Source organism: Sitodiplosis mosellana, unplaced genomic scaffold (assembly GCF_009176505.1).
Source record: "Sitodiplosis mosellana isolate CC-2019 unplaced genomic scaffold, AAFC_SMos_1.0 Smas_scaffold_6226, whole genome shotgun sequence".
Classification (NCBI taxonomy): domain Eukaryota; kingdom Metazoa; phylum Arthropoda; class Insecta; order Diptera; family Cecidomyiidae; genus Sitodiplosis; species Sitodiplosis mosellana.
Window position 1 is genome coordinate 16,825,361 of NW_022601467.1, and position 12,688 is coordinate 16,838,048.

Consider the following 12,688-nt stretch of genomic DNA (forward strand, 5'->3'; position numbering starts at 1 on the left):
ATTCAAATTTTGACACACACCAAAATTTCAACAATGTGAACGGGCCATTGCGTTTTGACAGCGCTCATAGAATTGGGGTTAGAGACCAAGTCGAAATAAAAACTTGATAATCTTTATTTGGAAGTGGAGAAAAAACATAAATTCGGTTTGTATTCAGTGAAAGAAAAAAAAAAATTCTGTGAAATTTTTTTGTAATTCAATGAAAGTGAACTGACCAATTTTTACCCAATCATTTGCAGCTATGAGAATCTTTCAAATGTTGTGTCGCAGCCGAAAGCCACAGAATCCAAACAATGTGCCATTGGCAAAGCCTCGATTGCCTTTCGCATTGCGGGATCGTGTTTGTACCAAGAAAACAAAAGGTGGTTCGGCTCCAGCGCTGCAGGAAATGCAGAATCTAATCACCAAACTCAGTCAAAACGAATACAATCAACAATTTTGCGAGAAGGAAATCGTAGCGATGCGCGATGCAAACACTGCGTCGTACCATCAATTTTTAAGAGAAAAACAAGAGAATCGAGCTGGACACATCAAACCAGGACCACAATTAAATCCAGTACCCCTTAACAAATATCTTAAACGATTCCCAATTGATAAACCAAATCAATTCGAAGCCAAAATCACTGAGCTACCGGCATGGAAACGAAAGTACTGATGATATAATGGGGTTATTGAGTAATGTTACAGAAAAAATTATTAGATAAAAGAACAAGTTTGATTTTTTTAAAACGTAAATGGAACAAAGATGTGAAGTGAGAATAATAACACGAAAAAAGGATGTTCAATAAAACATTTTATTCATAAATTACAAAAAAAAAAACATTGGATTGACATTTAGAGTACTAATTTAAAAAAAAATACATATGTATATACATAGATGTGGTTGCAAACACTTTAATTTCGACATAAAATCATCCACAATAATAAAAATGTGTTGATGTACGGCCCTAGCACCAAATTAAGCATTAATATGTTATATGAAAATGTCGAAATTTTATTATTTTTATGAATGAAAAAAATCAATTCATATGGAAAAGCAAATATGCTGATTTTAGTATGTCGAAAAAAATTATATTGCAATACTTTGATTTCGTTTTTATTTTGGAAAATTTAGTTCGGGTTGATGTTTCCATAAAATTCGTTAGAGTAAAAAAAAAAATTGGAGAGAATTTAATAGAAAAAATTTGGGCAAATAATTTAGGTAACTTGTTGTTTTTCGAATGGAATGATTTTGGCAGTAAATTGTTTGGCTGTTCAACCAGCGAAGAGGTAGATCATAAATTATCTCGTTCTCGAATATATTCGGCTGGTCTCTTGGTAACTTTCAAAATTAAGCGATTAGTTTACTTGCAATGTGTAGCAGGAAAAAATTATGAAATAGAATTAAAAAAAAATAACATGAAATTTTCTTCTTAAATCTAAACAGAATATGAATTTTTCGTCGTCTTGGACTAACATGACTTGGTAACTTTGCAAACACTTTGAAAATTAATATTTTAAATAAATAACTAGAACTACCAGAAAAGAAATAGGTAAAAATAGGGCAATGGATAACATTTGATTTCGTCTTGTTGGTTTTCTCTTAATTTTTTTGTTGAAAATTATTTAAATAATTTGTCTATGGTAACCTAATTGCTTGGCTATCAAAATCGAATTTGATGAACATATGTTGGATGCTTCCAACATTTTGATGGTGAACAATTCGTTAGAAAATCTCCTTTCGGAAGGCAAATCCATATTGATCACATTTAACACTAAGTGTTTTAGATAGCTGAGGTGGCCCACAGTAGAAAACGGTCACTTTGCCTTTTTTCTGCACTTGGATTTGCTTGAACACTTTGTCCCAGTTCGGGCGACCAGCATTTGTGCGCGTTTTCAATCCGGTAATTAAATCACGTTTTTCCTATTGAAACAGACATAAGAATGGATTATTGTTCAGATCAATGATCATTTATTGCATAAAATCTATACTAACTCTCTCATGAAGGAGATCGAGTGCAAGTTGTAGGCCAACGGCTTTCATATCAGTTTTCTGCAGGGCACTTGTGATATACATGTGCATATCCAAAAATCTGCAATGAAATTGATGTAAATAAAGAAGGAAATTTTAAATTGGATTTATTAAGCTACCTCTCCATGGCGCCGCCCAATTCAGCTTGTTCGATCTCCAATTGTGACAGTAGATTGACGAACCATTCAAACGAACGTTGATCGCGATTGATCCAGAAAAAGTCGACCTTGCGCAAATTCATAATACTTTGTGGTATTTCGCTAGACCATTCAAAGTTGCATCGGGGGCAAGTGTGACGAGCCTTCCAATATCGATGCATAATCGATTGCAAGATCGATGCGAATGGTGTTACACCGATTCCAGTCGCAATCAAAACGGCATGCTGAGCACGGAATATGTGACTCGATGGAGCACCATACGGTCCATCAATATAAATCTAATTAACAATTCATTAATTTTTCATAGAACAAGAAGAGAAACGTTCATTAATTTGTTCAAAAAGAAAAAAATTTAAATTATTTGAAAAAAAAAATGTGTGTAGTTGTGTCACTGTATTGTGATGTGAAGGTGTGTCATCGGTATATATCGGTATATATGGCCGATGGTGTATGTTTTCAGAGTGCTAAATATATTATTACAATTAAAATGCTACAACCACAAACAAAAATCATCTACTGTGTTCCAAATATTGAAATAAAAAGGATTATTCAGTGCAAATTACAATTAGGGTGGTCCATTAGTCACAACTATATATGTTATTATTACAATTTTACTTTCTTTAACCATTAAATGGTCGAGAAGATAAAAACTATTACAATTATTATCGAAACCGTTTACCAAACCTCCAATTCACCATTCAGTGCTACTACTTGTGTGTTTACCATACTAACATGTAATTTTGGCAGTTGCTTATTCGACATTTTTGCTGAGAGGGGAGTTTTATAATTAGTCTAGTTTGGTGTAAAAAATGTTTTATTATAATTGGGTTCAAAATTGATTTTTGATTTTTGATTTTTTTTAATTCAATCCAAACCAAGATTTCGCGAAAGGAAGACACAAAAAGAATGAATTGAGATTAAAATTTATTTTTTAGTGCTGTGTGGGTTAAATTAACTAATTTACGGATTTTTAGAAAATATATTATTTTAAATTAAATTACCTCTAATGGTTTACCAACCGGATAATTCATTGGCCGATCATTTTCACCTGTAAATCAGTTTTTAATTTTACATCAATTTTTTTTTCTAATTTCACAAATGCAATTCAAGTCCATTTGGTTTACCAATTTTAGCTGAATTCATAGGTCGCACTACTTTCCCTTCTTCGGCATCATTTTGTGAATAATCTGACAAATAAAGTAAGTTAAATGAAATAAAGTAAACGACAAATTTCAATTTTAGAAAATGAAATCAACTTCGTCATCAAAAATGACTATTTATGACTTACTCATTGAGTTTGGTGATTGATTTTGTTCACAGCTCTCTAGGCTGGGTGTTTTGAAAGCGATAATTGTTGGCTTATTCCGCATGTATCGGAAACTTTGGGCCAATGACCGATTCTGTGGGCTTAAATATGCCAATCCCAATGATTTCAAGCGAGCCTTCTTCATCTGAGTTTCGTCAAACGATCTTTCCGATTCCGAGCGATTATATTCACGAAGAGCCTTTATGCGATCACGTTTTCTCATTCGATTTTCTATGTCGGGCATTGAAAGTGATTTCTCCAATGGTGTCTTGTTCTTGAAACCTAGTTCAGTGCCGCGCCGTTCAGTGCCTAATTTGCGGCTCATTGGAGTCTGGAAATATTCGATTTTAAAAAAATGAAAAATTTTAGTTTTTTTTCGCAGACATTTGAAAATTACCATCCAAACGTACCTTAGTTTCACTATCTGTCTTCAAATCATCGCTTATAAAACCGTCATTGGAATAACCTTGTGTCGCCATATCTTGTGGTTGTGTCCCTTTTCGTGAGAATGTTCGTTGAAGTGTTGCTTGAATCTTTCTAATTGCTGAACTCGTTTCCGACAACTGTCTTTCGATTTTCGTTTCTTGGCCCGGTGCTTTTGTTTCCATAGCCGTTGTCTTTTCGGTGGTTGCATTGTCAGCACTGTTCGCAATGGTTGCAGCATCAAATTTGAATGGATTTTCCTTCTTTTCAATTTCATTTTCCGTAGTAACCGTTGTCGCTTCTTTCGTGGCTGGATGTGTTTTTGCTGTGGCCAGCATCGGTGATTGTCGCATTTGTGATGATAATTGGTTTTTCGCTAAGAAATCCTTTTGTGGTGTACTGGAATAGGATTTTGCTGGTAAAATCTCTTTCTTGGGCGTTGCTTCTGGCTTTTTCTCCATCATGGCTGGCATGATTGGCATCACCTCACCGCTATGCAAACGAGCTTGTTCCTTTTCGAAATAGCAATAGAGACGATTGGTCCATTCGCCAACACCACGAATATGTAGCCACATGTAGTCTTCCTGCTCCGGTGCACTGCTCAATGTAAATGGATGCCACTCGTATTTGGCGATGGCGGGAATATTCACAAACACATAATCGCCTGGTCGGAAGTAAAAATGAGGCGGACGCTTAATAACCAAATGCGTTACTTTCGATGGCAACAGAATTCCAGAGGAAATATACGTCTTCCCATGACCCGTGCGCAGCCAAATGATTCTAAGTGGGAAATTGAGTTAATATTCGAGTTCGCTTTTGGATTTGATTGGATTTTACGGAGAAAATTCAATGAATAAGAACCTACTTCAACGCACGTTCCACCGTATAAATGAACAACGGAATGATGAACCATTTCCAAAAGTTGGGCCCGTGGAACGCCAGCAACACCCAGAATGGAACATAAAGCAAATGTGTCCAGTAGAATATTTCAAAACTGCCGCCACGTCGAACGAACGGTTGTGAGCACAGAAACATAATGATGAGCACGAAAAACAGAGCAATGCCGGTGGGATTTGCACAACCGCCGCACAAACCAAATAAGCCCGGTTTCGTTGTTAACAACCACTCGGCCAAGGTGTAGTGATGACAATTCAGTTTTGGATCGTTCAAAACCACCATAGAGAAATTGATGAGATGCATAATGGTATGCACCAGACTATAGATAGCTATGAGAATTCCGGTCATTTTATGCATATAAATGTGATTGTCCAATGGTAGAATTGTGCTAAATCCACGTGTTCGCAGAAACGTAATGCACTGACGTAACATCAGCACCAGCACAAAGGCGCAATTAAAATTCAAGCATTGACCTAAATTAAGAAGCATAAAATAATGGAAAATCTTGCGATAATTTTCATCGATTTTTCATGAGTGATTTCTTGGCGAGAAAAAGAGGCGAACAATAAATGGAAATAGTGTACATACCGCAGGCACGTGCGATTATTACATAGATGTTGCTTTCGCGATATTGGAAGGCACGTGATGCAAACAGTCCCACATTTATGGCAACAAAAATCGTGAGAAATGATAAGAAAACATAGTTGTTTTTGAGATATGGAGCGGTTAGTTGATGCGGCATACGAGTTTGCATTGATATCTTTTTCGTAGGCTCGATGGGCAGTGGAACCAGCCAACGATCAATGCTACAAATTGTTCGGCGATACAAAATGATTATCATTAAAAATGTCTTATTATTTCTTCATTGCGTTGAAATTGTCATTTGAAAGAAAAAATTTCAAATTTTTCTTCGTAAAAAAAATACCTGATGCTAAGATTCTCCAGCAGTCCACCGTGTTTTTCCAGTTGGTCTTTGAGTGCTTCGTACGTAATCGTACCACGATTATATGGATCGGCATCTTCAAACATTGCCATCGTCAGATCTTCAATCTAAATTAATAGAGAAAACTTGTCTGAATTGATTCGTTGTTTCGTTGCTGTTGTTATTTCTTTCTCTTTTTTTTTTCGTTCAAATCTATAAATTAGACTAATGTAAACGATTCTCGCCCATTAATCAAAGCTCTCTCTGTCGCCATGCATTTATACTTAATGTACGCAAGAAAAAGGCGCACCGACAACCGAGTAAAACGAGACATGGGTGCCGATAATGGCATCGACGCGGCCAACCGACACCAACGGATCGAATCAAGCAGATATTTCAATCTTAATGCCAATGCTCAAAGAGAGCACACTAAATGCGAATAACATTAAAATTATTGATTGCGCAAAATCTGCGACGCTGTTCATTTATCATAATTTTTTTCTTATGCGCTCTCAATCTCTTCCTTTTTCACTCGATTCATTTCCATCTGTTCTGTTTCAGTGTAAGACATAAAAAAAAGCAGTCGTATTTGCAATTCATGTTCTGCTATCACAAATGGCTGATTGAGCGAACAAAATGGACTGAGAGAGCACACATTGCACAAATTACAAATGAAAATCGAATACACAAATATTCGTGTCCATCGACGTTTTCTCTCTCTCTCTCTCTCTCTCTCTCTCTCTCTCTCTCTCTCTTCCTATGTCTTCCTCTCTTCTTGCAATCGTAATTCGATTTGGAAGAGGAAATGGACTGCAGCAGAGCAAACGACTGTGAATAAAATTGCAAAAAATGAAAAAAAGGATAAGTCGGATGGAGAGAGAGAAAGAAAAAAGACGAAGACACCGAAGAAAAACTGAAACACACAAATGAGTAGCGAATGCAGTATAATGAATGTGAACGCGACAAACATACGGATTATCTCAAATCAAGTCGACAGCATGATGGTATTCGTCGGCCAAATGGTGGAAAAAGCCAAAATGAATTTATGCATTTGAATTGAATGCGACAAGTAGTAGATTTATCAATATTATCAAGAGTAGATCGAATGTTCTGATATCCGAATCAATCGCGTTACGGTTTTCTTCCTCTTTGTGATGTGATTTTCACGTTTCGTTCTCTGCAGTTTTTCAAGTTTTTTTTTTCCTTTTCTTTTTGCCATGATCTGCGTGCATAAAAAAACAACAACAAGCAAACCAAAGCGAAGGAGAAAAAAAAAGCCAGCAGTGAAATAGGAAAAAAAGGAACACACCGTTAAAAACAATTCGAATACATATTTCTTTTGAAAGCCTCATGTTATACCTCAAAATACCCTGAATGGCCTTTTGCAATTTTATTAAGTTCTCATTCGGTATAATTTGATTTTGCTTTTTTCCGCTTTGGTCGTGTGTTTGATTAGATGCAGACCGATGCCGAGCGCAGAGATGAAGTAGAGAAAAAAAGCAGAATTGAGTATATCGTAACATGTTTTGATTACATATCTATTTCTATTTTCAACGTTTTTCAGTCGCTCAATTCAAACCATGCAATTTTTTCCCTCATATATTATACATCGGCTGTCTGGCATCAGTTTAACGTTTTTTTTCTTCTCCTACTTCTTCTTCTTCTTCGAAATGCTGTACCATTAAACGTTACAGCAACCGAAGTACCGGCAGTGTACTGCGAGATAGTGAAGATAAAGAGAAAAAAAAACCGTCTACAGTAACAAGAACACACGCGCAAGACAAACGTAAATCGCATAAAAATACTATGTATTCTCTCTCTGTCGTATGAAAGCAGCAAAAAAAAAATGTTCATCATAAAATTATTTCGTACGCACATTCCGGCCGCGAAACGTCGAACACTCTCGACTCTGTTTTCATTTTGTGTGTGTGTGTGTGTTTGTTTCAGTTTTCAGGTGAACGATCACAACCGTGGCACACTCGGTGTGAGTGAGTGAGTGTGTGTCTTTTCTTCACTTCTTGCCCATTCAGAATGTGTTCGCGCACCGCACACAACAGGCGCATTGCATTCCCCGTTGTGACTTCAAAATCACAAGTAAATTATTCCACATTTTTCTTCAGCCAATGTGACCTTTTTTTTCCTATTCTCTATCGTGCAGTGTGGCGATTCAGAACACACCACCATCAATTCAGAGACAGAAATCATAAAAAAGCACAACAACCAAATAGTTTCGTCTATTATCTTAGAATGTTGTTTATGAAAGCAATGCAAGAATTTGTTTGAACAGCATTACCGGTCATACACAGTTTAACCTGCGATTATGGCAGAATGATGAGGAAAAGAATGCATTCTAATGTATCGAATGGCCACGCGCACCGCGTTTAACTCTATCTCTCGTTTTTTTTTTTGTTTTGTTCAAAACTTTCATTCACTCGAATCGGTTGTAATTTCAAATTATTTTTTCAAAATAAATATGACCACTTACCTGGTCTTCGGAGAATTGCATTCCATTTTCTTCCATGCAAGCTCGCATTACGTGCTGCAACTCACGATGTTGAATCAAACCATCACCTGTATTTATGATCGTTTGACGAAAAGAAGAAAAAAACATTATCATTCATCGCATACACAAAATACATATATTGAACGGGGTCTCGTGGCCGACATCGAATTGCAATCAGCATGAGATCAAACATATATCGATATGTATTGCAATTGAATCACTTACCGTCGATATCGTACACCTTGAACAGGAACTTTATCTTATCTTCTGGTGATTGGCCAGCAAATTGATGAATTGCATCGATGAATTCCTGCAGTGATATCGAACCCGAATTGTCTTTGTCGAATATTTGAAAGACTCGATTCGTGAAGAATGGCTATTGAATACAAATGAAATCAATCAGAATCATCATGAAATCAGAATCAGTCATTTGAATGGTACCTAGAGAAGAAAATATTCAAAGAAAATAGAAGAGATTCGCTTACATTTTTCGAGATAACAATTTTCTTAAAGTCTTCACGTCGAATTTCCTCTTCATTGCCAACGGTTTTCCGAAATAGCTGCTCCAGCCGCTCCAATGAGCTCTTATCGAATCCAGTTCGAGGTCTGTACAGAAAAAAGAATCCAAGTAATTGTTTTGTTACAATTTTGTCACATGTAAAGTTGCGGCATTTAATAGAGAACTTTAGAAGCGAATGCAAAACAAAACGGATGCAACTAATCGAATTTTGTTTATTCAGATGAAGCAGTTGTGCTGTATGTGTGAGAGAGAGAGAGAGTTGTACGGCAATTCGGATGGAGAAGCGAGAATTTCAAAGCCAAAACGAAGACAAAAAACCGGAGATAAATAATGCAATAAAAAAGTGATCGTACCACATGCGGTGCATCTAGATCGCTGTAAAATAATTGCGATTGCATACAAATTGTATGAAGTGGCCATTGGTGAAATAGTTGAAAAGACCTGGCCCACGCACAAGCAATAAATACAAATTTCTTGCCGCGCACACGCACACGCACACGCACACGATCACCGTTTGTTGCTCGAATGGTTGCATTTCTCGCTCAGTTCGTTCGAAACTAATCAATAGACACGCATCGAAATAATCCATATTTTTTGTAGCCGTATACATTGTAAGCGAACGGAATAATTGAATGGAATAGACCGGCAAACACGGTAGTATAAAAACGGCAGTACATTCATTTTCGCTGCGCTGCTGAGAAGCGCTGTGCATTTGTGCATGGAAAGGAAAGAAAACCAAACAAAACCTTTTGCACAAGCCGAATTGTCTAGAATGTATTTTGTTTCTAGTCGCCCAGTGTCTGAGACAATTTTCTGGTCACAAATATGAATTATTAGCGAACACAATAAATTGTTCATTTTCCCAACACACACACACACATTGTCTCTCTCGCAGCGAGATGAAACGAAACGAAAATTTACAAAACGCATACTCCACCTCGAACGAAAAAAAGTGGCAAATAATTTAAAGTAAGTAATTTAAAGTTCAATCCATAACATTGGGCATGGTGCATAGGAGAGAAAGCCCCGAAGTGTTTGCAGCATTTCATTCTACATGTTCACAAGAACATAGCGAGCAACCGATGTACCGATCGCCGACGGACTATTCATTAATATTGATTGGATTTGTAATTAACGTTCTGTATCGCCATTTTCCCCGCCGAGATGTGAAATAAAATTGAACGAAATGGATAATAAATTGCTTGTCGTGTCTTGTTAATTTTGGCAGGTACACTCTGGCAAAAGATCTTGGAATCGAAACGACGAAATAAACATATTATATACACACATATTTTGCGTGCACATCCAGACATAAATCAGTTTACCGACCACACTGAGTTGAGACGATATACATACACACTTTAAAATCGCCCCGATTTTTTTTTCGCTGCTCTCTCTCTCAAATCAATCGAAAGCCAAGATGCCAATGAAAAACATGCAAATTATATGTACACATTTTTGAACTGATGCAACACAAGAACATGTGAAACCGGAAATTTTCTAGATAGTTTTTTTCGTCGTTGACGTTGTTGTTGTTGTTGCAGCATGTCGATTTCATGTTCAATTTTGGACTTTGAATTTTTCAACGCTGCCTTTTTTCAACAACAAAAAAAGCATACGCATGTGTGTGTGTGTGTTTGCATATCGTTAAGAACTAATAACCAAATCAATTAACCAATCAGTTTATGCATAGGTGTTGCAGCACCAATCAACCAGTTTGATAATAATCAACTTACCGGGCATTTGTAAGATTTGATAAAAATTCCATAATTTGATTAGTTGAAACGATATTATTCACTTCCGAGTCAATCAAACGGTAGAGTTTTTCGGAAATCTACAAGGAAGAATAGATTAAAAAAAAAGAAAAAGATGACATTTGAAAAAGTGTCTAGAAAAAAAGTCATTTAAAAATGGCAAATTTGCCGACGGGTTAGACTTTTAAAACAAATCGTGTTAGTTTTGTCATTGACTTATTCAGTCAACATCTGGAAATGTTTCATTCCAATGTGTGCAGAACAACACAGAAGTTAATTCATTTAAAATCGATCCATCTACTCAATCAAAGCATGCATTTGCATAAAAGGAATATTGAGTTGATGGTGAGCACAGTAGAACGTGCAGAAAAAAATAGCGCGCAGCACTTACGCCTCTAGCATTCCATATGCTAATGAATTTTTCAAATGTAATGCTGCCTTCGCCGCACAGTACATAAGCAACCGACTCCAACTGTTCAGCAAAATCAATCTCTTTTTCGTCTCTGCGATAAGAATTGGTTCCAAGTGGCGTGGAGATTGTATCGAAGCAAACAATGCAAGAGAAGGAGAAATAAAAAGGAAAAATTGCATTAAATGGATAACGAGAAAAATTGATGAAAAATGTGCAAGTACTTTGGTGTAGCGCATACTTACGTTAAACGTCCCTTGAGATGTTCAATCCATTTATCTTGTGGCAAATGCCCACAGTCCTCTACATCGAATAATTTGAAAAAGTTCAACAAAAATGGCTGTGAATGAAACAAAAAAAAGCAAAACAAAATAAGAAGCAAAAACTAAGACGGGCAAAGAATTAATTGAAAGTATAACTATAATTCGAAGTAAAAACTAGTGAAAATCCCACGAAGATGAGACATTATCGGTTTATCGATTATTCATTATTCAATTTGATATTTTGAAGTCAATGAGCAAGTGTTGCAGTCGACGCACTCAACGTTTGAAATCACAATCTGGTTCAATCAACGCGATTTTCACACGATGCTCCTGCGTGCACAAAAAAAAACCGATTCAAGTGAGAGATAGAGAAAAAGATGGCATTGATTGATAAATGGCCAAAATTAGAACCGAAAAATAAAGCAAATGGAAAAAATGATGGCATCGGTGTGACTTTGAGTGAGGTGTTAGATGGCCATAATTTGATGCAAAACTTTATACAGTCGTTTGCCGCGCGCATTCAGTGCTTTTTTTTAAAATCACATCTGGGCAGGGGAAAAAACGATGATTGCTTCTACATCGTTAGCATTTATGAAGACGCGCCACAAGAAGACAGGAATCAAAACAGATGCTGTGCAACTTTTGACGGATCATTCCCTTTCTCTCTCTCTCTCTCTCTTTCTCTCTCTCTCTCTCACTCTCGGTGCGTGTTGCTCGGTGTGTTTGAGCGATACACGAAGAAGTATCACTTGACTTTTCATCAAGTCAAGTATGTTGTGACTCTTGTCAAACCATAAAAATATACACTACGAGCCATTCATTACTGAAGGCGCTTGCAAGACATCGAGAGCAGCAGCCTTTTATATCGTTAGTACACGAGTGTGCCGTTGCCGGTGATTATTTTGTGGTAACAACAGAAAAAAGAACACCAAAAGAAAGAACGAAGAAAGAAAAAAAAAAGTGAACGCAAACGAAAGAGATATGACCAAAAGAAGAGATGCCAAAGGAACGATGTTGTTAAAAACAAGAATGCAGAAAAAAAGCGCACGATGTCGGAAGAAATGAATCCCAATAATAAGCTGTGAGAGAGTGCGAAACGATGAACAAACGCAAAGAATCAAATAGCAAATTCAAGAACAATTATACAGTAGTTGATTCGACGAAGATACGTCGTCGGTTCTTGTTGCCAACAAACACAGGAGACAGAGGCAGTGGTGGCGGTGTTAGCGACGGAGGCCCTCCATAGCACTTATGGCAATTGCAGATGAACGCTTCGCGCTCGCTCTCTTTTCATTTGTGCTACGCTACGATGCGCAATCGTAATTGTATGGTTTTCCATTCGAATGGTTCTATAATGACTTGTTTAGCTGAAAAAGGTGGAAGAGATTACACACCAAATACGGTCAATATGAATAAATGGCAACGAAGAAAATGTATAAATCTAAATAAAACGTCATTTAGCTGCGAAAATGAATGTCTTGCCGTATTCTTCTCACCGTTTTGGATTTTGGAGCGTTTGTGA

General features: G+C 36.8%; 1 protein-coding gene and 1 long non-coding RNA gene across 4 annotated transcripts in view; one reads left to right on the forward strand and one right to left on the reverse strand.

Moving 5' to 3' along the window:
- Positions 1-1,404, forward strand: LOC129578657 (uncharacterized). The gene is made up of 2 exons (XR_008689123.1): positions 1-145; positions 240-1,404. It is a non-coding gene; the product is annotated as an uncharacterized LOC129578657 (long non-coding RNA).
- Positions 777-12,688, reverse strand: part of LOC129578646 (superoxide-generating NADPH oxidase heavy chain subunit C) — a 27,936-nt gene continuing 16,024 nt past the window's right edge. Inside the window, exons 3-19 of one of the 3 annotated variants that reach the window (XM_055467507.1) lie at positions 11,149-11,243; positions 10,886-10,997; positions 10,477-10,574; positions 8,706-8,826; positions 8,446-8,596; positions 8,203-8,288; positions 5,721-5,845; positions 5,384-5,601; positions 4,764-5,268; positions 3,886-4,678; positions 3,458-3,806; positions 3,294-3,356; positions 3,171-3,217; positions 2,902-2,961; positions 2,131-2,447; positions 1,976-2,072; positions 777-1,903 (exon numbers count right to left, since the gene is read on the reverse strand). In XM_055467507.1, the coding sequence (XP_055323482.1) occupies positions 1,706-1,903; positions 1,976-2,072; positions 2,131-2,447; positions 2,902-2,961; positions 3,171-3,217; positions 3,294-3,356; positions 3,458-3,806; positions 3,886-4,678; positions 4,764-5,268; positions 5,384-5,601; positions 5,721-5,845; positions 8,203-8,288; positions 8,446-8,596; positions 8,706-8,826; positions 10,477-10,574; positions 10,886-10,997; positions 11,149-11,243 (3,435 nt within the window). In that variant the 3' untranslated portion in view covers positions 777-1,705. Of the gene's footprint in view, positions 1,904-1,975; positions 2,073-2,130; positions 2,448-2,901; positions 2,962-3,170; positions 3,218-3,293; positions 3,357-3,457; positions 3,807-3,885; positions 4,679-4,763; positions 5,269-5,383; positions 5,602-5,720; positions 5,846-8,202; positions 8,289-8,445; positions 8,597-8,705; positions 8,827-10,476; positions 10,575-10,885; positions 10,998-11,148; positions 11,244-12,688 lie in introns of those variants that run through there. The other 2 variants (XM_055467509.1, XM_055467510.1) reach the window with 2 other exon arrangements.